The sequence below is a fragment of the Accipiter gentilis genome, chromosome 4 (assembly GCF_929443795.1).
Source record: "Accipiter gentilis chromosome 4, bAccGen1.1, whole genome shotgun sequence".
Lineage (NCBI taxonomy): Eukaryota > Metazoa > Chordata > Aves > Accipitriformes > Accipitridae > Astur > Astur gentilis.
This window is the reverse complement of record NC_064883.1, coordinates 46,756,861-46,781,104: the sequence shown is the minus strand read 5'-3', so window position 1 is coordinate 46,781,104 and position 24,244 is coordinate 46,756,861. Positions and strand designations below refer to the sequence as shown.

At 48.0% G+C, this 24,244-nt stretch overlaps 3 protein-coding genes across 3 annotated transcripts in view; 2 read left to right on the top strand and 1 right to left on the bottom strand.

Moving 5' to 3' along the window:
* The window catches only part of KIF9 (kinesin family member 9), a 27,345-nt gene extending 7,816 nt beyond the window's left edge, over positions 1-19,529 (top strand). Inside the window, exons 9-22 of the mRNA XM_049799277.1 lie at positions 689-836; positions 1,691-1,755; positions 2,869-2,946; positions 4,320-4,388; positions 4,834-4,938; positions 6,350-6,405; positions 7,835-7,925; positions 9,018-9,148; positions 10,498-10,680; positions 12,537-12,745; positions 14,338-14,517; positions 16,144-16,259; positions 18,599-18,703; positions 19,347-19,529. Of these exons, the coding sequence (XP_049655234.1) occupies positions 689-836; positions 1,691-1,755; positions 2,869-2,946; positions 4,320-4,388; positions 4,834-4,938; positions 6,350-6,405; positions 7,835-7,925; positions 9,018-9,148; positions 10,498-10,680; positions 12,537-12,745; positions 14,338-14,517; positions 16,144-16,259; positions 18,599-18,703; positions 19,347-19,454 (1,644 nt within the window). The 3' untranslated portion in view covers positions 19,455-19,529. The remainder of the gene's footprint in view (positions 1-688; positions 837-1,690; positions 1,756-2,868; positions 2,947-4,319; positions 4,389-4,833; positions 4,939-6,349; positions 6,406-7,834; positions 7,926-9,017; positions 9,149-10,497; positions 10,681-12,536; positions 12,746-14,337; positions 14,518-16,143; positions 16,260-18,598; positions 18,704-19,346) is intronic.
* Positions 19,420-24,208, bottom strand: LOC126037970 (uncharacterized). The gene is made up of 3 exons (XM_049798947.1): positions 24,185-24,208; positions 21,646-23,870; positions 19,420-20,759 (listed from the first exon to the last, which is right to left on the bottom strand). The coding sequence occupies exons 1-2, from the start codon at positions 24,206-24,208 to the stop codon at positions 21,687-21,689; spliced, it is 2,208 nt and encodes a 735-aa protein (XP_049654904.1). The 3' UTR covers positions 19,420-20,759; positions 21,646-21,686.
* The window catches only part of SETD2 (SET domain containing 2, histone lysine methyltransferase), a 69,410-nt gene continuing 69,139 nt past the window's right edge, over positions 23,974-24,244 (top strand). Inside the window, exon 1 of the mRNA XM_049799271.1 lies at positions 23,974-24,244. Within this exon, the coding sequence (XP_049655228.1) occupies positions 24,207-24,244 (38 nt within the window). The 5' untranslated portion in view covers positions 23,974-24,206.

Genomic DNA, 24,244 nt, shown 5'->3' with positions numbered 1-24,244 from the left:
AATCAACATGGTGGAGGTGAAATTCTGGGTTTTCCCCACAACAGAGTTCAACCTGTGATAAGTAGGAGGGACTGTGAGAAATTGTAAGTCACATTAACACATCAGAGGGTGCTCAGTTGTTTGCAGCTGCTGTGTATCGTTTCTAAGTCCACATGTATGTGACTCCCATCCTGGATGTGCCTTCCAACCTAAACCACATTCAGTTAGTTAATTTGAGTTAATTTCTCCATGAAAGAAAGGGCTAGAGCCATCAACTATTAAGACAAAGGACCTCTGATTTTCCTCTTCATTCTATGAGTGACAGTGCAAATCCCCCATTCCTAGTCACAGCAGGCAAACCCTTGAAACTTTCTTAGAGCATTAGGGATCAACAACTGAAAGCTGCTCATGTCCTGTGTGACATTCTGTATTGATCAGAATAGAAATCGCATCAGCCCATTGACAAATACATAATTTACCCTTTGGGAAGGAAAGCCAGTGGTCTTTGTAGACTTGTAATGAAAACCTGACGTCTCTGAAAACTTGTTTTCAGACTGAAGAAAGCTCTAGATCACAAATTTATTGGGTCTGAATTAGATCTTTAACCTCGCAGTCAAGTGGAGATGTACCCTTAGTAAGGAATATGCTCTCTTCTGTGGTTTGGCCAGAAACGTGTTGTGGAAGCCTTGCCTTTTGATCTTCATTACAGTCTGAAGGACAGGTTCTGAAAGAAGCCACGTACATCAACAAGTCTCTGTCATTCCTTGAGCAAATCATCATTGCCTTGGCTGATCCTAAGAGGGACCACATCCCCTTCCGGCAGAGCAAGCTCACTCACGTTCTCAAGGACTCACTAGGTAAGAGCTGTGCATTACAACAGCCCCAAATAGCTCCTAGAAAACAATGTTGTTTCAGTGAGCATGTTAAGTCCTAAGGCCATAACATACAAACACATGGAACTCATCATCGTTCTCAGGATGTCTGTTTTTCCTCATCAAATAAAACAGCAGGCACAGGAGACAGTACAAAGCCCACACTGATCAAGCCAGTAGAAATTAACGAAACCTTTGTTAGAATACTTTCAAAAACTACCACCAAAAAACCCCCAAACCCAGCATGTTACAAGCCTTTTCAGATGCTCCTGCTTTAGGATCAGGCTACAGATGATAAACACAAAGCTGTGGTACATTGTGAATCCACAGGAAAGGCTTATACTCTTGGAATGCAGGCTGGAGACATGGGAGGAGAAAGCAGCTGAAAACAGGCTGTAGACATTTGTGTGGAGTAACCGAAGTCATCAGAAATAAGAGTGATGTTTGAGGCATTCCAAGCACAAGTCTTGCATTGCTTTTAGGAAAGGCAGTGTCTATGTCCTGCCAGGTTCCCCGCTATTAGATTTAGGCCAAGGGCTTTTAAAATCCTCTGCTCCAGTTTTCCTGATTTCAGGCTTTCACAGTTTGTATTCCCATCCATCTTACTGCATCATCGCCACATGAGAAACACATTTTACCTTTATTCTTAAGTCATTCTGTGCCACTGTGTTTCTGTACCCATGGGAACTTTAGAGGGACAGTTAGAAACTGGCTGTGTTCTTTGTTGCTTCTTTTTTTCTATTTTAGTCAGCACATAATATAATACATTCCAGAAAAGGAAACAATAAAAAACCCCAAATTATATTCTTTGCTTTTTTTTTCTTTTAAAATTTTCCCAGGGGGAAACTGCAATACTGTCCTAGTGGCAAATATCTGTGGGGAAGCTGTGCATGTGGAAGAGACTGTAAGTTGAACTGATTTCTGCAGAATTAAAGTCTTGTTCCTGCTACTCTTGCAATTGGCCGTAGCTCGGTTTAAAGAATAGTCTCTGGAGGGCCATGGCAGAAATCCCAGAGAAACATCCTGCCTAATTCATCAGAAACATTGGATAGCTCATCTTATCTCAAAGGCTCAGAAAACAGATTGCTCTGCCAGTCTGCTTTGTGATGCAAACAGATGAGTGGTAAGTGGCCCTGGGGAAAATGAGAGCCTGAAATAGAACAGGCACAAGCAGCTAAAATCTGAGCACACTGGATAGTGTTAATTATTACTGTTGGTTCAACTCTATGAATGTGTTTGAATGGTACATTCAAAGAAGAAGGCAAAATGAGGTCAATGGAATCACACCAGTTCACATCAGAGCTGAGCTGGCTTTCTGCTGGTTCAGGAATCAAGAGTAACCTTCTAACAGTGAAGTTTTTTAACCTGTGAAATAATGAAATTGTGGAAAGTCTCACTGCTTGAACTGGATCAGCTTGACCACATCTGTAACACAGAGAACAGAATCACTCTTCTCTTTGCCAAGAAAGTTTTAGGTAGCAAAAAAATGTAAACACAGACACCTGTTAGGCAGTTGTCTTCAAGGCAGAGTTGTTTTTATCATCTCCTCCTTGTGTTCTGATAGCATCTAGAAACTTGTAATATTACTGAGAAGACAGCTGCTATACTTTGCATCAAGAAGAGGATTTTCAGGCTGCAGGGGCTTACTCTCAAGATACCACAGTTGCAGGAATTAAGGTTGAAGGCCATTGATGTGTGATTTGGAGTTTTTCGGGTCTGAGTGTTATTTTGATTAGAAATGGGAGTGGATATTTTTGAGGTCGCAACTCTGGTACAATGAGCTGTCCGCATGCAGAACAGAGAAGACAAAGACATCCTCTGAAGCTGGCTAATCACATAGAAGCCAGTGAGCACTACAGGATACGCTCCTGGAATGACAACTTCTATACTGCTCCCTGCAGTTAAATAGCTGTTGTATTTCTGTGTTCTGGGATCCCATATGATTAAGTAGTAAAAGATTCTGAAAATTATATCCTTGCCAATATCTCTTTCAGTTACTTAAGCTCATGTTTTTCAGTTGTCTTCTCTTCGTTTTGCTACCAGAATGAAATGGATCACAACAGAGCCAATCCTTAATGAGACATATGACCGAGAGGTATGTAGAGAAGGGGAATGGAAGAAGGCATATTTTCTCAGGTTCATTAATATTTAGGGTAATGACCTTAAAAACCAGAGGGAAATTCGGTAGCTTAATGAATTACCACTCATCAGCCAAGCTGACCCTTGCTAAATTTAGGTATATGATAAAATGGATTGGTATGAAACTTTTTTTCATTGGTATTTAATTACAGTCTCCTTGAATATGCTAGAGGGTACAGTCATGCATATGGTCACATCTTCCCTGACACGTGGTAATTCTTTCAACTGCATGCATATAAGCCCATAATTTTTCTGATAAGATTCACCTCTTAACAGAGATATTATGTTGTGGACTGCTCCCCTGGTATGTGGGGAAATCATCTCCAGTCCTACCTGCAGCTTTAGACAGCATTATCCCTGGTGCTGCTGGTAATATAACATTTTTGCCACAATTACAAAACTTGTTTAAACAAGGAAATAATATAAAGGAAATGATCATAGTATTTTAGATGTCCCGAATGCACTTTCACAGCTGAAACAGAGCTGGCAGCAGTAAATGCTCTATGAATTACTGACAGCCCAGAGAACAAGTTTAGAGTTATCTGATCTGTAACACATGTGGTGTGTGTGAGAGCCCTGCTGTATTTCATGGTCTGATCTCCTTGGCAAGCAGAGAAACAGCTGGGGAGTTTCCTCCAACAGCTTCCAGAAGAAGTTGTACAACAGACTGTATTTTCCTCTTCAGTCCCTTCCATTTTTGTTGAGATGTTGGAGTAGAAAAGCGTAGCCGAAAGAGTAAAGTTTAAGGAAGCTACTGTGCTTTGATGCTCAGCAAGTCGCTTGAAAAGCGGCTCAGTAGCCAATTCTCACTCAATCCCAAGGAGATTTGTGTACCCCCACCTTTCTGGAAACACATTCTAAATAGTGAATGCTTGAAGATATTCCACGTTATGGAGAAATTCAATCAAATACACCACAGGAGACTCCCTCCTCTATTAAAGTTAATGTCAAAACTCAGTAAGGGTCAGAGTGGAAACCTGCATATTTTTTTGCTTTCAAGATAATATCTCATAGTCTGGAACCTGATGACCCCTGCAGTATCAGATCAGGAAAGCATCAAATTAAAAAACAGGTGGCCCTTCTTTTATGGCTTAGGCTGACTCTGCAGGCAGTACACCCAGGATACAACAGAAGCTGTCCTGTTGGAAGTTAATCAAAGGCAAAGTGATTTCCATTCCCACTACTTCACTGATGCAAACCTGACAGCAAACCCTGGGGGAGCTGGTACACAGCTGTGATGTTCTCTGGCAGCCAGTTTAATGCTGCTTTTCAGCAGTTTTTTCTCCAATAGCATTTAGTCATTTGCTCACCCTTTTGTTTTCTGGCTAGGGGACAGTGAAGGCTTTGGAGAAGGAGATTATTCTTCTGAAGCAGGAACTGGCCATGCATGACAGCTTGGTAAGGAATAGGCTGCAACATCTTAGATGGGACATAGTTAAGGCTTTGTCATGATATTTGTTTTGCAGTAGGATCAGTTAACTCAGTGTCCAGTGTGATTGTATTCTTCCTTCTGCTTTCAGCACTGTCTTTTGGGGTTTAGGCAAAATTCTGAAGATCCCATGCAGTGAGACTGTGTTGTAGCTTCAGTCCCCAACCACTGTAGATGTTTCTTCAGAAACTTGAAGGCCTCCTCTTGTTTGATTGAAATGTGACGAGGAATGCATTGCCTTCAGTCTGCTCCCAAGCCCCATGTCCTGTCAACTCAGATGATGAGAAGTTGCAGTCAGAAATTAAACATAAGGCTTCCTTGGGCACAGTAGAGCGATGTTAGGTGTTCGCCACACTAGTACTTGCTCAGCTTTTTGTAATTCACGGATACTCAGTTGTTCACCTTTTTTCTTAGGTAAATCGTTCTTTCGTGACTTATGACCCTCTGACTGACATCCAGATAGCAGGGATTAAGTCTCAAGTCCATAAATACCTAAAAGGAGTCATTGATGAAATTGATGTAAGTAGCTTTCTAGTGGAGAAGGACTTAAATACTGATTCCATCCCATTTTACTCCAAGACAGAAGCAATGAAAATGTCTTCTGAAGAGGTTGTCTTTAACCCCCAAAGCGCTACAGAATTGTAATTTAATTTTTTTGCATGTTAAGGACTGTCTCCTTGTTTTCATTCCATTTTTGCTTTTTTGGAAGCTTGAGACTTCTCCTCAGACCCAAAACCCTTTGAATTGGTTTATTTGGAACTTCTTTAAAGAATTAATGTCAAAATTTTGCCCTGCCAACATCAGACTCAATCTTTGCAAGGTGTGTTGCCAAAATATGTCCAGTCTTTTAGAGACAGGTTCATTAGGGCAGGGTCTCTCAACTTGAAACTACCTGTTGACTGCAAAATGATTGCAAAACAAAACAGCAAAAGTCCTGCGTACAGAAATATTCCTGTGTGGGCAAACTGGAAAACAAACGAAATATAAGGAAATGGAAGTCATAAATGCACAGTCAGAGTTACTGTAAAGTTTTGTTTGGTTGTGAACAGAAGCCAGTGTGACAACAGTGCAGAAGTTGCTGGAAGACTGTTTTCCAAACAGTTAGATAACACTTTAGTTTAAACAAAACACTTGAGACACTCCCTCTCATTTAATGTAATCATTATCTTCTCTCAGAGTCCCTGTTCTCTCCCTCCAGCAGGCAGGAGTGGAGCAGAATAAAGGCTTACGTGAAGGTGTGTTTTACCTGGCCTGCAAAATGTGATGTGGGTGGGTGTGGAGCAGGGAAGTTAGAGAAGGACTAAGGAGTTTCACACAGGGAAGGATGGCACTGAAGAATCTTTTAGAGAGAGGGTTGAGAACAGAGATAGTGCATTTCATCGCTTGGTCCAGTCTTTTGGACTACGAGAGAGCTGAGTGCAGATTCCTGCTCAGCTGCAGACTGCCCATTACTTATGTGTCCGTGCCTCTGCTCATCAGCCCTTAACCAGCGACAGTAGTATGGCTCGACTGCACTGATTTGTTATCATGGGTAAGAGGGCTAAAGATAGTGCTCTGGCAGTTCCAAGTACTCGGGCAGTCTTGGGCAGCAGTGAAAAGAGAAGTAGCATCATAATCCGCAAAGTCAGTAGTTTCCATCTATGTAATTTGCAAAATTATTGTAAATAATTCATTAATTTGATGGCTGTGCACTCCATGGAATTTACCACGGTCTTTCAGATTCCTTTTGCTTTAAAAATTGCCTCAGAATGAGCAACGTATCCACCTCCAGCCTGACTCTCAAGTGCAGGATAAAGGTAACTCTCCTTGAGTGTGGATACCTAGCAAGTGGAAAGCAGAGCTCTCACAATCTGAAATATTTCAATCGGTACAGCTGACCACAGCATAGAAATGCTTATCTGTATCTTCACTGCATACATCTTTTCCTCAGATAGTGAACATCAGGCAAGTCCGGGAGGTATTTAAGCAGTTCAAACTGATTGTAAGGTAAGATATCCAAGGTCGATGCATTTCACAGTAAGGTTTAGAAATTTGACCAAGCTTTTGTCTGTGATATCACACTTACTGTGACATCGGTGAAGAATCATTATGAAGTACAGGGAATAACTTGTAACAGAAAACACAATTTTGGACAAATTCTGCTGGCTTTTGCACAAGAAGACTATTGCCTCTAACCTTCCAGTGCTCGTAAGTCACGTGCAAAGGCCCTTGATGGTAAACTTCACTGGTTAAAGTCTTCTTGGCAAAGATACCATCACCGAGCATAAACTGTGCAGGATCCCTAGTCATGGAGCATACCTCCATAGTGCGAGGCAGTCTGCAAACAGATCAAAAGAAAAATGAAACTCTGTAGGATGAGATGATATGAACTGGTGTAACCACACCGGCATCTAAAAGTCATCAGATTTACTTTCTTTTTTTAGAGATCATGGCAAAGGAAGGTCATAAAGCAACTTGGAGGAACATGATAAGAGGGCTCTGTGGCTATTTCCAAGGAGGTGCTCTCTGATGTGTGGTGTGGGATGGGAGACAGCGTGAAGGTGGCTATTCGAAAATGTCAACAATGGATGATGAAAGTTGTTTTTTAGGCTGGAGGAGGGAAGGTAAATGACAGGCTGGAAAAAAATCCTAAAAATGAGGACAAGCATCTTCCATGTCATGAAATAGAAAACCAAGAAGAATAAGAGTATTAGGGCAACCCACCCACTCCCTGCCCCACCGACCTTTCCAGCAATGGTCTGGCTAGGCAGTAGAGGTTGCTACTCACAAGAGTGACATCGGGATATTGCTGTAGAAAATCTGCCTGCACTTGAGAAACTTGTGTGAAGACAAGCGTCTGTGGTACATCATCAGACTGGGCAGTCAGGCATTGCTGGGACCCAAGACCAAAATGGGTTTCATGGTAAAATTTTGCCTGATTTTTTTTTTAACTTGGGACTCCTTTTATTGTTCTGAAACAGTGGGCTTTAGTCTTTTTTAACTTGCAGGTTCTCTAACAATTTTCATTCTCATATAGTGTATTTAAGCCATCTGACAATGCTTTACTCCTTCCCTTTCAGTGAAAAAAATCACTCAGTTTGAAAATCACTAGGTTCAAGTAAGGTGATGGAACTGAACAGAGGTAATATTATTTGATCTGGACCATTAAAAGGTTATGTGAAGTATTAAAATAGCCATCAAAAAGCTTCCATGTCTAAGATGCCTAAGGGGACATCACAGAAAAAGAAGAGGAGAATGGAAGAAGGTTACAGTGGTTATGGGGAAGAAAAGGAGCAGCAAGGTGGGGTGTTTGGGAATAAGATCACGGGTAAAAGATGGCTTTCTTTGGAAATCTGATATTGGCAGATATTACAGGTTTTGACATACGAAATAGTCCTCCTTGAACACAATGGTAAGGGGCTGTTTTCTACCCTAGTCAACAGGAGCGTGAAGTGGAGGCCAGATTACGAAGCAAGTATGCTCTGATAGACAAAAATGACTTTGCTGCTGTTGCTGCTGTTCAAAAGGTAATGCCTGGTGCTTCAGCCTGGCCCAGAATCTATCTTAGAATTGGCTTCTCTGCTGCTGAACCTTGAATCGCCTCAAGTTCTCAACTTCTCCCCATTGAAATCTGAAGCTCAGAAATGTTAATGGGATAAGTGGGTCATAAAACGTGCACAGAGCAGAGGTGCACCAGTTAACAAAGTGGCATTCATATCAGCAGAGCATTAGACCCATTATCTGAACAGAATAATTTATTAAATGGGAATGAAAAAAATATAAACTAGAAGGTGACCTGTCTGTCAATCAGTTGCAGAAGGCAGTGTCAGATTGCCTGCCTCTGCTGAGATAACTCTTTTAAGCCTTATAATTTCTAAGCAAAGTAAATGTATCATATGTAAACCATAAATCCAGATGTGGGACTCTATCTTATAGTTTATAATCTATTTTTCATTACTTATTTCCATCTGTGAAATATTTTCTCTCTGAAGTGGTTACTTCCTTGCCTTGATTTTACCCGGTAAAGTGGATAAAATAATCATTATCTGTTATGCAGAGTCATATACTTGTCCTGTGGCTTAACTGAAGATGCTTTGAATTTTTTTGGAAGAAAGGCAGAAGGGAAAATGCAAAGTATTTGTATAACAGAAGCACATAGTCTCTAACAGGCCTATTCAAGTCTTTACTTTAAGAAGTGGAAATCAAAACAGAAACCTGATTTAGGTAGTTTTTAGTGCTTAATGGTGCCTCTGTTTTATGGTTGAGGCAATATGAGAAATAGTATAAGAAACGTAATTATAATACATATCTTCACTAAATGAAGACTTCTGAGGGTGCTTTTATTTCTGTGAGACTAGACCCAAGTTATTCTCCCCCTAAGTGGCTGAAACACTTGACATATGAATTTGAGGATAATTTTGGCCCTATTTTAGTTTTCACTTCATTCTTACAGATGTGTTTCCCTGAAATACTTGGTAGTACCTACAGATTTCCAGATTAGAGTGATATTAGATATTCCACAGGAATATCTGCTGGGCAAGGGCTGTATAGCTTTTGTGGTCTAGACAGCTACAGATCTAATGCTTCCTGGTCCATGTTTTATTTCTTCCTGTTTCCAGGCAGGTGTGGTTGATGTCGATGGCCATTTGGTGCGGGAAGAGGATGGACAGGCTTCTGGGACTAGAGCTACTCCTTTTTCATCCAGACGTGGTGGGAAGAAGAAATCCAGGAAAAGCAATGAGCAGCCCAAGTGAGCTTAGTAGCCAGGCAGCTCTCCCTTTTCTCTGATAATGTGTCATCACAGTGACTGGTTCTGGTCAAGGTGTGATGAGCAGCCCACAGAGGAAGGCAGAGATGAAGCTGGCTTAATGGGTGTGTCGAATTTCTGTGTTTCTTCAAGGATGACATTCCAGCATAGTGCTGGAAGGGTTTGTGGTGTCCTTATGGCCACCAGCCACACCATCAGGAGGGTGTTAGGGGAACGTGTGTGGCCGGCAGGCACAGCCTGTAGTAGGGTAGATGTCTATTATGGGGAAGATTTACCGCGAACAGTTTGTCTGTGTGTCTGTTACGGATGAACCAAGATCATAGAGCGCTGCGCAGGGTGTGAGCTGTGGACACAGGGGTGGACAGGCTTTGAGCTGAAGAGCTTGCAGCCAGCACAGACAGGGTTAGCCTGTGACAAGAGAGGTGGAGAGTTGAACACGCAGGCAGGGTAAGAGTTCTGTGGTGGTGTCAGAAGACATGTTAAACCTTCAGGTTTTCTTTGAAGTGTTAGGTAGAAGGAGATCTGCTAAGTGGAAAGGGAGGAAGGGACAGTAGACAAAGGAGCAGATAAGGAGAAGAGATTTTGAGAGGGAAGGGGGAACTAGCAATCAGTACTGAGCAGAGCAAGATCCTCCAATTTATAGAAGTGAGGTCCCTGCATTGGCAGTTTCTAGAACTACTTCTGTGGCCAAGAGCATCTGCTTGGTTCCTCCCTGACATTTTCCCAAAGTCCTTGTGTTAGAGAGAAGAGGAACCACCAAGGCTTTAGTATCCACATGACACAGTGGACTCCTCTGTGCAGTCCTGTTTTTTAGGTAGATGGAAGGAGATTTGGCAAGCACTTTTCTATATCTCTTTGAAGTCACACTGTCCCCTGTAGACAAGGCTGGGTGTTGTTTGTGGAGGTTAGCTGAGGGAGAAGAACAGAGAGATGGGCTTCATTTAGATGTGGGGTTAGATCAAATCCTAGGGGATTCAGTTTGTAGGTTCTTCTGAAGGTAAAGAGGGTTATCCTGTCTACAGGTGTGCCTCAATCCAGACAGGGTGGGACTGTTGTCCTTGTGATCTTTCTCAAGAGAGCTAGTCCAGCCTGGGCTGTGTTCTACAGTATTTGCTAAACAAGGCAGCTCCTCTACTCTAGGAAGTAAGGATGTGTGAGAACAAGGCTGATCTTATTCTTTGTCAGTAGATATTTCACTGCAAATGTTGGTAGAAGCTATGTCAGACTGCTAGTTTTTGAATCAGCAAAGCTAGCACCTGCAGCATGTTTTGGTTCTAGTTTCCTATTATGAAGAAATTAATTAATCTGGTTCATCTTTTTCCCCTTGTCAGGAAGGACAGAATCAGGAGCTCTCTTTCTGGGAGAGATCTGGATGGTTTTTTACCATCAAAAAGTCAGGTAATAATTTCCACCAAGGATCTGGATGTGAAAGAGGGAGTAAGGAGCCAGGATACAGCAAATATTGAGGCAGAGCTCTCAAAGCCAGCTCCTGTGGATGATTCCCAGCGGCCCAGGTAAGCTTTCCCTGTAAGGGAGTATATCCCCTTTGCCAGAGGGTGGTTTACAGTCAAGTGATTGCATTGTGTTGCTCTAGTACAACTGCCTGCTTCAAAGTAAAGAGGAGAGATTCAGAGATCTTCATTGCTTGGATGCAGAAATACATTGTAGGACAGCAGTGGTTGTATGGACACCCTGTGTACCAAAGTATGTTGTTGGTGGTCATCTCCTCCATCTGCTTTGAGCTCTGTCCTGATCAGTTGCTCTGTTAAGTGTGAAGTCTCTGAAAATCACAGCACTCTTCACCCTTTGGTTAGTAGTAAAAGTGCACAGAGACCTCATGTCCAGCCATAAAACCCCACACAGTCATGAAAATGGGTCAATAGCTGTACAAGATCATGGCAGGAGGTGCCATATCAAGACAGAATAGTGGAGAATGGCCAAAAATGCAGCAATGTGCCAGTTGTCTGCTTGTACCACGACAAAGAATTTAGCATGCAAGGGCAGCACTGAATTGCATTTCATTCTGGATGGAGTTGATGGGATGAAAAATGCTAAGGGTACCGAGATGAAGGACTCTTTCCAGGAGGATGTGCTCAACAACGTGAGGCTGTTCAACTCACAGGAGCTCAGCCAGGACCCCACACAAACCAGTCTGGACACCAGTCTTTTCCCATCACTAGCCATCTTTTCTTGCTGAGTGCTCTCAAGTTACTAGTAATGCAGCTCTGAAGTATTGCGAGCGCCTCCATTGCCTGTGCTGTAGATGACCAGTCCTTGCTTGTTCCTGCCACCCAGGGAGAGCATCACAGTGAAGCTGTCCCAGGAGAATTTACTCCTGAAGCACCTTAACATGTTATCGTGTTCCTCCGTGCCCTCTGCATGCGCTTTAGTATTCTTCTGAAAGTCCTGTGGCTGGCAGGGAAGGCTGCTGCTGCTGCAGCTGCATAAGGCACAACCCAGAGTTCTTAAAGTAGCTCGGTCGCTGGCTGTCAAAACTGTAGCTGTGGCAGTCTGCCCAGTGGCTGTTGTTTACAGCGCTTTGCCAGCAGTTTGGCACAGAAAGCAGTCTCACGTAGCCTTTGAGGAGTTTGAAAAATGCCCTTAAGAGGTCAATCAGAAGAGGGCAGTAGATAGAGTTTTGCTTTAACCAGTCTGGTCTGAGGAATGTGGAGACTTCTAGCTACCTTCTGCTACCAGATCTAGCCTGCTCACCACGAACAACCTTACGCAGCACAGAGCAGCATCCATAGGAGTGTGACGTTCTCCTGAGGGACTCTCCTTTTGCCCAGTGTGATTTGTGTTGAAGCAAGAGCTGGTGTTCCTTGGGGCACGTTTGCATCAAAGCCATTTCATAGGAAAGTCAGGATTGATGCATACCACTTTGAATTCAGTCTTTCTAAACAGGCAAGACTTAAAAGCCATAGGCGGCAGCATTGTAGTGCTGGCCAACGCAGACAGCTATGGGGTTTGGTTGGCAGAGTTGTCTGGTCTGTGCTGAGAATCCAGCGAGGAAAGAGCAAAGGCGTTTCTGTTGAACAATAGGGATGAACAGTATTCATTATTTTTCTGAAAATTCAGACCATTAAAGGTCCACTTTCCAGGGAAGACTCAATGCTGAGGCATCCCTGAAGAATGTAGTTTCTATGTAAATAACTCTTTCTTCTGGGAGTAGTACTGGGGGTAAGCGGGTATGAAGGTTGGCACAGAGACGGTACCAGGGTGCAGCTAGCACAGCGAGATCCTCAAAGGGCCCATTGAAATACATCCACAAACCTCAACTATGGCAACTCCCATGAACTGTCTCGTGCTGCAGGGCAGAACAAACTGACCTCCCCATGTCTGTGTGTGTTTTCTTTGAATTCTGTTGCAGCTCCCCTCCATCCAAGCCTGTGGCATTTGAACAGTTTAAGGAGGAGTGCGGAAGTGAGATCAGCCGGATCTTTAAAGAGAACAAAAGCATCCTCCTTGCCAGGAAGAAGAGAAGCAGTACAGTAGCGCAGAGGATCAACTTCATCAAGCGTGAGATGGAGGGCATCAAAAAGGCTCTGGAGGCTCAGAAGCAGGAGCGGTGGCAGCAGGGTAAGTCACTGTGTGGAGACCGGCCAGCCAGAATCTGACAGAAGAGGGAAGCTGCTGGTTTCAAAGCAGTTCTGGTGGTGAGACCACTAGACCACCACTGCTGCTTGCCAGGGCAGTGGGGCAGGCTGGGCTTTATGGCCTAGCTCTGCAGCTGGCCTTGTGGTTTGCCACCTGATTCCTCCACCTGAGTCCTCCACACTTCAGTGTCATCGAGTCGTGCTACTCAGGCTATACACTAGTGAGGTGATCTGCAGTCAGGTTGATTCCTCACCCCACGCTTTGATGGATTAGGCAGTGTACTGCTGACAAATGGAGGTCAGTACAGTGTAGAAATCATGGGTAGCAGGCTTGCCCTTACTGTGGTGGAGATGTACTGCATCTCCTACAGCTTGATTTCATCTAGATTAGGGTTTGGTTTATGAAAGTCAAAATCCCCAACTGCAAGGTATTAGAGGAAAAAATGGGGTAAGTGCCTTCCTACTTTGTTGCGGCAGATATTTGTTAGGTGGAATATGCCTGGATGAGACTAGGAAGTGTGTCAGGTTTCGTGGTCCCTGCAGCAGGGCTCCCAAGAGTCAGTGCTGTTACATTCTGCAGAGGAGTGGAGAAGAAATGCCTCTGGGCAAGGACAGAAATCTGAAACAAACAGCTTTAATAGCAGAGTGGTCTTGAGTGCTCTGCATGTGATGGTGAGGAAGTAGCAGTGGTGTTCCTTGCACGCAAGGAGGACAGCAAAACAACTCAGTTCTGTAAAACTACAGCCTTAACTACTGCCAGGCAATTAGCGAGAAATAAGAGGGAATGAGAGAGAAAGAGAATGGTCACCAGCAAGCAGGCCCTGACTAGAGAATGAGGACCAGAGAGTCAGACCCAGAGTGAATGCTGCTCTACTGGTTTCCGTTTCTCTTCCTATAGAGAGACTTTTATGACCATGCTTTGCAAGGGCCCTTTTCCCATAGGGTCTGATCCTGCAAGATGCAAAGCTCTTTTGGCTAAACGATGAACAAATCAGCTTGAATCCATATCGAAGTAAGGGTCTGTCTTTTAATGGACTCATTGCTTCTTTTGGGCCTTTGCTTTTTATGATGACACCTACCAACTGGTGGTTTATTGTGGGTGCTGGAAACCACAGGAATAAACTGATTTGAAGGAAACCAAGAGCAAGAGATGTTTGTCATAGGGAAGTAGCACTGGCTCAACTGCGCCCAAATGGGTGACCAGCCCTTTGTCTCAAAAACCCCTACTCTGGCTGCCCAGGGAGTTTTTCAGTAGGAGCCATAAAAGCCCTAGGTGATACCCTCCAGCAGGCTGTCATGTGGGTGTCTTTCTGTGGAGCCTGGTCCCTCCCCTTCATCTGCACGTGTCCCAGTTCGGGGAGGACTGATGTCTGAGCGGGTTCAGGAGTTCATCAGTGATTTCTGCCACACGCCACTCCAACACCGTATTTGTAGAAAGCATGTCTAAGGAAATGTCAATTGTGTGGTTAACCTCAGTATAACTGGGTAACTACCATGTGGTTCAAAGTATAATGACTGTTCTTTGTCCCTCTCCACCCTCATGAGAAACCTTCGTTTCCTTTCCTTACCCTCCAGGAGAGTATGTTGATGAGAAAGGACAGATCATAATTGATGAGCAGGAGTTTTTACTCATCATGAAGCTGAAAGACCTGAAGGAAGAGTACAGGTCTGGTTATGCTGAATTGCAGGACCTGAAGGCAGAAATCCAGTACTGCCAGCATCTGGTGGACCGGTGCCGGAACAAACTCATCTCAGGTACTGGCTTGCCGGGGCAGTTTCTGAGCAGCCTCCAGTTTAGCTGGGCTGCTTGATAGCAGCTCGGTACTGAAGTACTTCACAGACATGTTGCATATAAGTCAAGCCCATGTCATTCTCTGTTGTCATTTTTCTTGTTGCCTTCCAGACTTGTTTTTTATTGGTGATTGGGTGGGGTTTTTTGACATTACACTGAATTGCTGCAGATTCTCTCTCACAGATAATGACATACTGCTCCTTGGTCACGCCACTAGATGCGATGCTGTGGGTAAGAGCTTTTCACAGTGAGGTTGACAATAATGCTCCCACTGATGGCCCTGGTTCTCACCCTTGATTTCATTTAATAGAGATGGTGGCTAAGGAAATACACTGGGCCAGGGCTCTGGACTACAGATGTCTCCTCTGTAGCCCTGTGAAATTCAGGTTCCAGCGTTGCAGCACTGGCGCCTTGGCAGGAAGCAGAGCTTGGTCATTCTAGTTCTTCACGAGCACCACCCTCATGGTGATGAGTCACATCTCTGCTCAAGATGATCCCCCGGATTTGTCCCGTGTGATGGGAGACAGTAAGTGTACAAATGCCAGAGTCCCAAACATTTGGATGCTGTGCACATGGCAACGCTTTATTTTCTACACACTTGCCAGAGCACAGCTTGTATCTATCAGTGCATCCCATGCTGAAAAAAATGCACAGCTTGTTCCAGGAGATAGACAGGGCCAAATCGTAACTGGGCAGAAACTTTGCCACTGGTTTGCGTTGGATCTGGGTTTGGCATTTTTTGGGTGCTCCAGATGTTTGCTGTTTGTTTAAACATACAGGCATGGACTTATTCAATATCTGTGCCATCCCAGAGTGAAGAGGTCATCTGAGCACTAAAACTGGGGTAAAAAGTCAGCGGTGTTGCATCATGCCCACAGTGCCTAGCAAGATCAGGGCTCTGCGTTTAACCTTGTTTGTTCTTTGTGACTCCCACAACAGAAAGCAGCTCCATTCCTGGTGTCCCTCCTGGGCAGCACAGCCTTCTTCAGGAGGCTGTGGGCTCTCCCGCTCCGTGGGGACACGTGCCAGGGGAATGGAGCAGAGCACAGATGTCTGCTGCTGTTTGCAGCGGGTGTCTGGGAAATGGCCAGAATTCCTGCTGCATCCCAGCACCTGCTGTGTGTTATCACTGGCTGTTAGGGGGTGGAAAGCGGCTGTGCTTCTGTAGCATTTGGAATTGAAATCTGAACCCCAAATGTGCTGACCTCTCAAAATGGCTAGCTCCAGGCTGGATGGCTCCCTGTCTCCGGGATGCAGGAGCAGTGCCATCTCGCGGCCAGCCGCCTCTCAGGCTGCACAAGTCCAGGGGACTGTCCCCAGGGCCAGCCACCACGTCCCAGCCACCTCGCAGGCAGCAAGGACGGGTGGCAGCCTGCCTCAGCACGGCCGATGCCTGCTGACAGCGCCTGTCCTTTTTAACCAACTTTTCTAACAGTTTGAAATTCAAGAGCTTGGAGTTCTGAGGTCCCATCTGAGAGTTTAAGAGCACCGAGGTCCCGTCTGATCCACAGGCAGGGAGCCAGAAGCAATCCACCCTTGTCTCTTTGGTCATTACAGCCCGGTTTAATGCCCCCTGTTTTGCTTTGCAGAGTTTGAGATCTGGTACAGCGAGTCTTTCCTTATCCCCAAGGATGTGCGGGAAGCTCTGAAGCCCGGTGGCAACATCAGACCTGGAATGATTCCCATAAACAGAGTCATGTGCCTGGTGAGTTGTCCTGGCAGCTCTGCTTATTCTCCTTGATAGCCACGCGTGGCATAGTAATAAGGGCACAACTAAGCCTATGGGAGGAGGAGGTCATGGCAACTCTGCCTCTTTCTCTAAGCAGAGTGGCTGGCATTGAAATGCTATCTGCTATGATGCAGAGAGCAACAATCCGGAGATACATCTTGCTTTCACATTAGCTTTACCATTAAGAGGCTAAAATAGGACAGAGTGATTGAAGTACCCAGTCATCTGCTGACTATCAGTAATCGGGCAAACTGCCCAGAGGTGCGAGGGGTAGTTGGGAGGCTTCTTTCCAGTCTGTATGGTCTGTAATGTTTACAGCTAAGCTATTGTGTTTCGTCTTGTGGCAACTGGTACTTAGCCAGCCCTCCACTTAGAAACCACCACTTTGGGGTACCCGGGGTCTTTTGTCATTCCTGACAAAGCACAGTTCTCTTAAGCTTCTCATTTACCAGACTGCTTCTTTGCATTATTCTCCTCTGAAGTCATTCCAGGTTTTGTCCTTCATTGCTAAATATCAGACTCAAAACCTTCAGACTGTTTGATAGGAACGTGGCGGCAGTGCTTCCACTCTGTCTGGCATGACAAAGTGATGCACAGCAAGGAGGGAGATCCCACCCTGGCTGTGAGGGGGAACCAGCTCTTTGTAGGTGTAACACATCTCCATTATTGCTGCTTAACCTCAGCAGATCACAGAGAATAGCCAGTGGGGACAAGTCCTAGGTCCATCTCTCCCAGGAGCCCATCCCCACTAGGAGCAGGGGGCACCCACAGGTCTTTGGGAAAGAGTGTAAGCAGGGCGTGAGCTGTGTGACCCCTTTCCTAAATGCACAGCCCCGTTTCTAGCCAACGTGTAGTGGGGGACAGGATGGCTTTGGCTTTTTAGAAGGAAAACAGAAAAGGCACTCTTTTGTCTCCAGGTGTCTGATTATTTTGACTGCAAATCTCAGTGAAGCATTTTCTTTACTCCCTTCTAGAAAGGCATGTGAAGAGCTTTAAAGCTGATCAGAGACAGGTTCTTCCCATCCTACTGAATCAGCTCCCTTGAGGGTATGAGTAACAAACATGATGTGAGGAAAAAAAAAAGTAGCGAGTTTACTTTTAAAGAGAATGTTGTGATCTACCAGACTGTGGAAGATTTCAGATACAGATGCAGACCTGCATAGGAAAGAGCAAGAAAACCCAACCCAACCCAACCCCCATTGGCGTTGACCCCAAAGCCTAATGAGGTCAACAGGAAAACCCTGACTGACTGCATGGGCCCAGGATGTCACTCTTTGGGGAAAAGAGGAAATCCATCACTAGTCACTTTTACTAACCCAAGTTTACTCAATGTATTCATAGAAACTCCCTTAATGGTTTCCAGTCCGGGATTTCTTGTCATCACATCAATTATAACCCCAAAGATGAATGAAGCATGCCTTTTAGCAATGCTTTGCAGCTGTGTCAAGTTGTTGATGTTACAGGCAGAAATCTCCAGGCGGAGGATAAACAGTGTCCCTGGTGATGTTGCTCAGTGCTGGTTTCTCCTCTTGTTCCTTTTACTGGGCAGTTCACTACAGCTTCCCAGTCTGGGTCACTGGCCTTGCTGAGGCCTGTACCGGTCTGGGAGGCAACCACCTGCTTTTTCTCTGGGGGTTTGTTTCCTCCTTAGAACCATTTTCCCTTTTCCAGACTGGCTCTTCATTTACGGTTCTAATCCATTTCTCCAGGGTGTGCATCTTTCGCTCTTGGCTTGATTCGGTTTGGCCACCTGCCTTTTATCACACCAGAATTTCACTGTCACCTTCTCCAAGCTACTCATGAACCACCCCAGAGGTGACCTAAGAATCTGCTAGAGCTATCCTCAAATCTGAAAACATCATAGACAAGCTGGTATCTTAAACAATTGTGCTTCATTCAATCCATGTTCCTCTTCAGTGCACTCACTCCTTCCAGATGGTTTCCTGGAGAAGCATGGGTGTGGACATCAGCAAGCTGGGCTCAGAGGGGACCACACTGAAGCTCAGACTTCCTTCACACTGTGAGATTATCTTGCAGTGGAAGGAAGATTGTCCTGTGTGTAGTTATAGGCAGACCATGGCTGTGAGAAGATGGCTGAAGGAACTCCTTTTGGGGCTTTACACTTGCAGGTGGGTTTTTCCCAAAGTCCTGCCCAAATCTGCTCACCTAAAGCATGGGAACGGGGGACTTCCCACTTCTGAGGCTTCAGAGAGATTGTTGAATCAGTGTGCAAGGCAGCAAACACGATCTGTTGACCTATATGCCTCCAGATGCATGTTTTTCTCATGGAGCGGGGTCTGTCTTTCTGCTGGCAGGAGGAAGACGAGCAGGACAGGTTTGAGCGGATGCAGGAGACAACGCTGCCAGCCTGCCCAGCTTCGGTCTCATTCTACAAGGCGAAAATGAAGACTGATCAAAAGGTAATCTCAGCTGGGCCCTGAGATTTCCACATACCCCTGCTGATGTGCGTTGGGAGAGCGATTCTGTGCCTCACTGCCAGGTGTGGTGTAGGGCTCTTCCCGAATGGATGCCATTTTGGCTGTAGCCTTTTGAAAGCTGCTGGTTTGGTTCTGCAGCACAACTAAGGTCTTTGAAATGTTCTTTGTCTCTGGCTGATGTAAAGGCCCCATCCTGTGCTGGTCTCCTGCTAAAAAAAGAATCTCAGCACTTCTCACTTCTGGTTCCTTCCTGGCAAGGGGTCACCATAAGATACCACTGAGGCCCTGAGCTTTCAAAACTTTCAAAATGATTGGGTGCTTATGAGTAAGGGCTGCACAACTACATCAGTAAGCATTTTTAAGGAAAACATCTCAAAACCAGCTTTTCAGTGACCGGGAGAATTTCCCAGTGCTTCTTATACCCTCCTTTGAGCCTGGTGGGATCTGCCACTGGTAGAGCAATGCTGGTGTGATGGGGCTTATTTGGGCAGCTTTTTTCCAGCACCACTTGGGAAGGTTGGGAAGGTGTTTGGGTTTTTTTTCAGGAAAAAAGCTTTTACAGGTGAGAATTCTGCTCTGAAAACTGACCTCACGTTAATGATCCTTTTCTGTTTTCTGTTGCCAGCATGCGTACACCAGAACCATGTCATCCCTCGAGCAAATGCGCAAGAAACCCGGGCTCATCACAGCAGCTGGGAAGAATAAGCCCCTGTCGTTTCTGCACGTCATGTAGCAGATTCAGGCTCAGCCTGGAACCCAGCATTCAGTAAGCAATGTCACCTCAGAAAGTGCCTTGTGTTCGTGTCCACAATAGATTTGTCAAAAATAAACAGTAGGGGGAAAAAAACCCCAACCCACCCAACTTTTGTGCAGCTAGACTGACAGTTATTGGTAACCAAACCCACTGTTTAGACAGGAAGCAAGCCAGGGACTTCAAATAGCAACGCTTGTTTTTCTGAGTGTCTCTGGAAAATGCAGCGTCACGACAGAGAGGTGCGTTGCAGACAACCTGGGCTGCTTCTGCCTCCCTCCTTCCTGGTGCCAGAGGCAAGGGCCTCCGGGCTTGTTCTTGACAGAGTCTCAAGTCACACTTTGCTAGTTTGATGCTCTCAAGGTGGATCCTGAGAAGCCAAGTCTGGGTGAGAGCGAGCCCTCCCTTGGATTGAAGGGACCCCAGGGTGTTTGTCCTCCTGGACAGAGGAAGAGGTTGGAGAGGTGCACATGACAGAGAAGCATTTCCATCAGCTGCCTGGCGTTAGTGTGGCAGCATTGATTTACGGTAGCCTCGCCACCCCAACGCAGCAGGAATAGGGCAGTGTTTGTCTGCTTCTTTCCGGGAAGGTGATCCAGATCCAGGGTGAGATCACGGTGCCCAGCAACTGGAAAGCTCCAGAGGATACCGTGCTGCTTCGCCAGGCTGCTCTTATCTTCGCCTGCTGAGCGGAGTGTGCTGAAGTCCTCCTCCTCTAGCACCAGTGGAGGTGGGAGGCTGACTCCACCTCAGTACATGCCAGGGAAGTTTGTATACCAAATATCCAGCCAAGAGAGTCCCATCTCCTACTACTGCAAATGCTTCATGACCACATCAGTCTTGCTGGGGCAGAGCTGGGCCATTCCTGTGATTTACCCAAAATGATGAGAGATGCAAGATCTCACAGGGCTCACCCCAACACCCAGCTCACCCAGGGTGCAGGGCAAGTCGTGCATGCAGGGCAAGCTGTGATGTCTGGGTGTACGGATCTGCCTGAGGAAGGTAATGAAATAACAAAAATTAATTTAATACCCGCCTGGGCAATGACAGCAGCATGAGCCCTCTTGGACAGCTCTGGTGATGGCAGGCATTTCCTCAAGCCTAAGCTGCCATCAGTGTTGGCTCCCCCGTCACTCCTCTCCACCTGTACCACAGCCGTGGCTCCGAGGAGCCGCATATGGACATGGGCCCATATATATGTACATACATACGTGCTGGTCAAGCTGCAGGCTTGACTTAAAGGAGCTCTGGAGTCCAGCTCCTCCTCGGAGTTTCCTCTGCTTGTCTCTGCAAGGAATAAAAGTATCAGCCACAATTTTTGCATCTACTATGGATTTTGGGCGGCCCTTGGCGTTTACCCTCTGTTGCTCCAGCCAGTAGGTGCCGCTTGCATCTTTATCCCTCCAGGAGGTTGTGGAGCCCTGAGAACTTTGAAATTATTTGGAGAGCTGGAAGAATAATACTGAAAGCCCCAAAATGTGGTGCCCATGCTCCATGGCCATTGGGAACACCCTGGCCAAAGCCTAGCAAATCACTGGGATTACTGGAAAACCCGCTAGTACTCGGCTGCAGCTTTACGGGGCGATGCTGGCTGGGCCCCGCTGAGTGATGCAACAAGGACAAACACCCCCTGCTGCCAAAACCAGCACCAGCTATGGCAGGAGCATCCCTGAATTCAAGCACCCAGGGTGGGAGGTTTTCCACACGCTGCCCCCCTTTACATGCAACACTGGGGAAATTAATTAGTCTAAGCTGTTCAGTGCGGTTTAATACGTTGCAGCTCACTTCTGTTACTGTAATGGCACCTGGTCCCCAGAAGTGCTGTGGATCACAGCCTAGAAAATCTCCTCTTCCTTGTAATTATTGATTACTAAAGGCTTATAAAGCTGCTGGAAATTCAATCCAGGCTGAATTTCCCAGGAAAACGCATCCACATGAACTGAGCTAAGCCTTCCATCGACCTCCTCCTCCACCCACCCACCCCTCCTTTGCTTCGCCCTTGTGCTTCCGTGTGGGTGCTGCTTGGTTGCCACCCACCCCGTCCCCACGGATCCCTGTGCTGCTGCTGCCTATGCTGTGGTCCCAAATCTGGAAAAAAAGCAAGAAGTCTGAAATTTGGATGCTGCAAATGTAGTTTTGAGGCTCCTGCATGAGCAGGAAGGTCCTACTGCACCTCAAAAGCAGACAGGTATCCTGGGGTGCTCCGGCACTGCCTTACTGGAGGAGCTCTCCCCAGAGTTCGGGAAGCTGGTGAAATAAAATAACCTGTGAAAGGACAAGAGTGTTTTTTAGTGATTTTGTGGCATTTCTCTCTGAAACATGTCCTGGGTGCTCGCAGGGCCTGGGGACAGGCACTACCCTGGGGCGCGGAGACCTGGGTGTCTCCTCAGAGCAGGGGACCGGGGTGGGCACGGGGGAGTGGGTCTGGGTGGCTGGTGGGGGACCGGGGGGTGCCAGTGTCTGGGCTGTGATCCCAGGGCTGTCCCGGCTGTGATCCTGGGGGTGCCCATCATCCTGGGCGAGATCCTGGGGTTGTCCCAGGGTGCCAGTGACCTGGGAGTGATCCTGGGGTGCCAGTGATCCCTGGGTGCTGGGAATCGCAGAGGTGTCGGTGTCCTGTGGTGCCAGCATCCGTGGGTGTGTGTGATCCCAGGGGTGCTGGTGATCCTGGGGGTGATCCCAGGAATGTTGGTGATCCTGGGGGTGATCTGGCAGTGCCGGTGATCCCAGGGGTGATCCCAGGAGTGCCAGTGACCCCAAGGGTGCTAATGTCCAGGGCTGCAAGTGATCCCGGGGTGCTGGTGCCCCGGGGTATGGGAGATCCCAGGGGTACTGGTGATCCCCGATTCCTGGGGTGCTGGTGTCATAGGGTTGAGCCTGGTGTGTCGTGGGTGATCTGGGGTGCTGGTGATCCTGGTAATCCCAGTGAGATCCTGTTATGGTCCCAGTGATCCTAGGGAGATCCCGGTGATCCCATGGGTGATCCTGGTGTGGACCCAGTGATCCCAGGGAGATCCCGGTGACCCTGTGGCTGATCCTGGTGTTGTCCCAGTGATCCTGGGGAGATCCTGGTGTGGTCCCACTGATGCTGGGGAGATTCCAGTGGTCCTGTGGCTGATCCTGGTGTGGTCCTGGTGATGGCAAGGAGATCTTGGTGATCCCATGGCTGATCCTGGTGTGGTCCCGGTGATGGCAAGGAGATCTTGGTGATCCCATGGCTGATCCCGGTGATCCTGGGGAGGTCCCGGTGGTGATCCTGCGGCTGATCCTGGTGTGGTCCCGGTGATGGCAAGGAGATCCTGGTGATCCCGCAGCTGATCCTGGTGTGGTCCTGGTGATGCTGGGGAGATCCTGGTGATCCTGTGGAAGATCCCGGTGATCCCATGGCTGATCCCAGGTGATCCTGGTGGCGGTCCTGCAGCTGATCCTGGTGTGGTCCCGGTGATCCCGTGGCAGATCCTGGTGATGCCATGGCTGATCCCGGTGATCCTGTGGCGATCCTGGTGATGATCCTGTGGCTGATCCCGGCATGGTCCCGGTGATGGCAAGGAGATCCTGGTGATCCCGCAGCTGATCCTGGCATGGTCCCAGTGATGCCGTGGCTGATCCCGGTAATGCCGTGGCTGATCCCGGTGGTGAACCTGCGGCTGATCCCAGCATGGTCCCGGTGATGGCAAGGAGATCCCGGCGTGATCCCGGTGATCCCGTGGCAGATCCCGGTGATCCTGTGGAGATCATGTGGCTGATCCCGGCACGGTCCTGGTGATGGCAAGGAGATCCCGGTGATCCTGCAGCTGATCCCGGCATGGTCCCAGTGACCCCGTGGCTGATCCCGGTGATGCCGTGGCTGATCCCGGTGGTGAACCTGCGGCTGATCCCGGCATGGTCCCGGTGATGGCAAGGAGATCCCGGCATGATCCCGGTGATCCCGTGGCAGATCCCGGTGATCCTGTGGAGATCATGTGGCTGATCCCGGCACGGTCCTGGTGATGGCAAGGAGATCCTGGTGATCCTGCAGCTGATCCCGGCATGGTCCCAGTGATCTCTTGGCAGATCCTGGCGATCCCACGGCTGATCCCGGTGGCGATCCTGCGGCTGATGCCGGCGCGGTCCTGGTGATGGCGAGGAGATCCTGGTGATCCCGCAGCTGATCCCGGGGAGATCGCGGTGGCGATCCTGCGGCCGATCCCGGTGGGGTCCCGGTGAGGCCGGGGGCGATGCCGCTGACCCCCGCGGCCGACGCCGGTGCCGGTGCCGTCGATGCCGGTGCCGATCCCGATCCCGCCGCCGCCCCGAGGAGACGCCGGCGGTGCGGCGGCTGACCCCGCCGCGGCACCGCGGCCATCCCCGCGCCCACGCCGGTGAGACTCCCGGCCTCGTCCCCCGCCGGCGGTGCCGCTGCCCGCCCGGGGGTGGTGGTGGGGGGGGTAGCGGTAGCGGCAGCGGCGCGGCGGCGCGGCGGGGAGGAGCCGGGCGGCCGGGGCGGACTCGGCGGCGGGCGGCGGGCAGGGCAGGGGCAGGGCACGGCGCGGATGGCGGGGCCCCGCCGGCGGCCGCTGCAGCGCGGGGCCCGCCGGAGGATGTGAGGCGGCGGCGGCGGAGCCGAGCCCCCGCCGGGCTCGGAGGGCGGAGAGGGGCCTTCTCCCCCCCCCTCCTTCGCCCGCCCGCCCGCCCCGCGGCGCGGCCCTGCCCGCCCCAGGGGCCGCGCCTGCCCCCGACGGCGGCCGCCCGACCATGGGGGACTTCTACGACCCGGAGCACCCCACCCCGGA

Coding starts and splice junctions, on each gene's coding strand:
- LOC126037970 (XM_049798947.1), bottom strand. CDS start 24,208: ATGGTCGGGCGGCCGCCGTCGGGG. Junction 23,871..24,184: donor TCGGGCGGCCGCCGTCGGGG/GCAGGCGCGGCC, acceptor CCGGGCGGGCAG/CGGCACCGCCGGCGGGGGAC.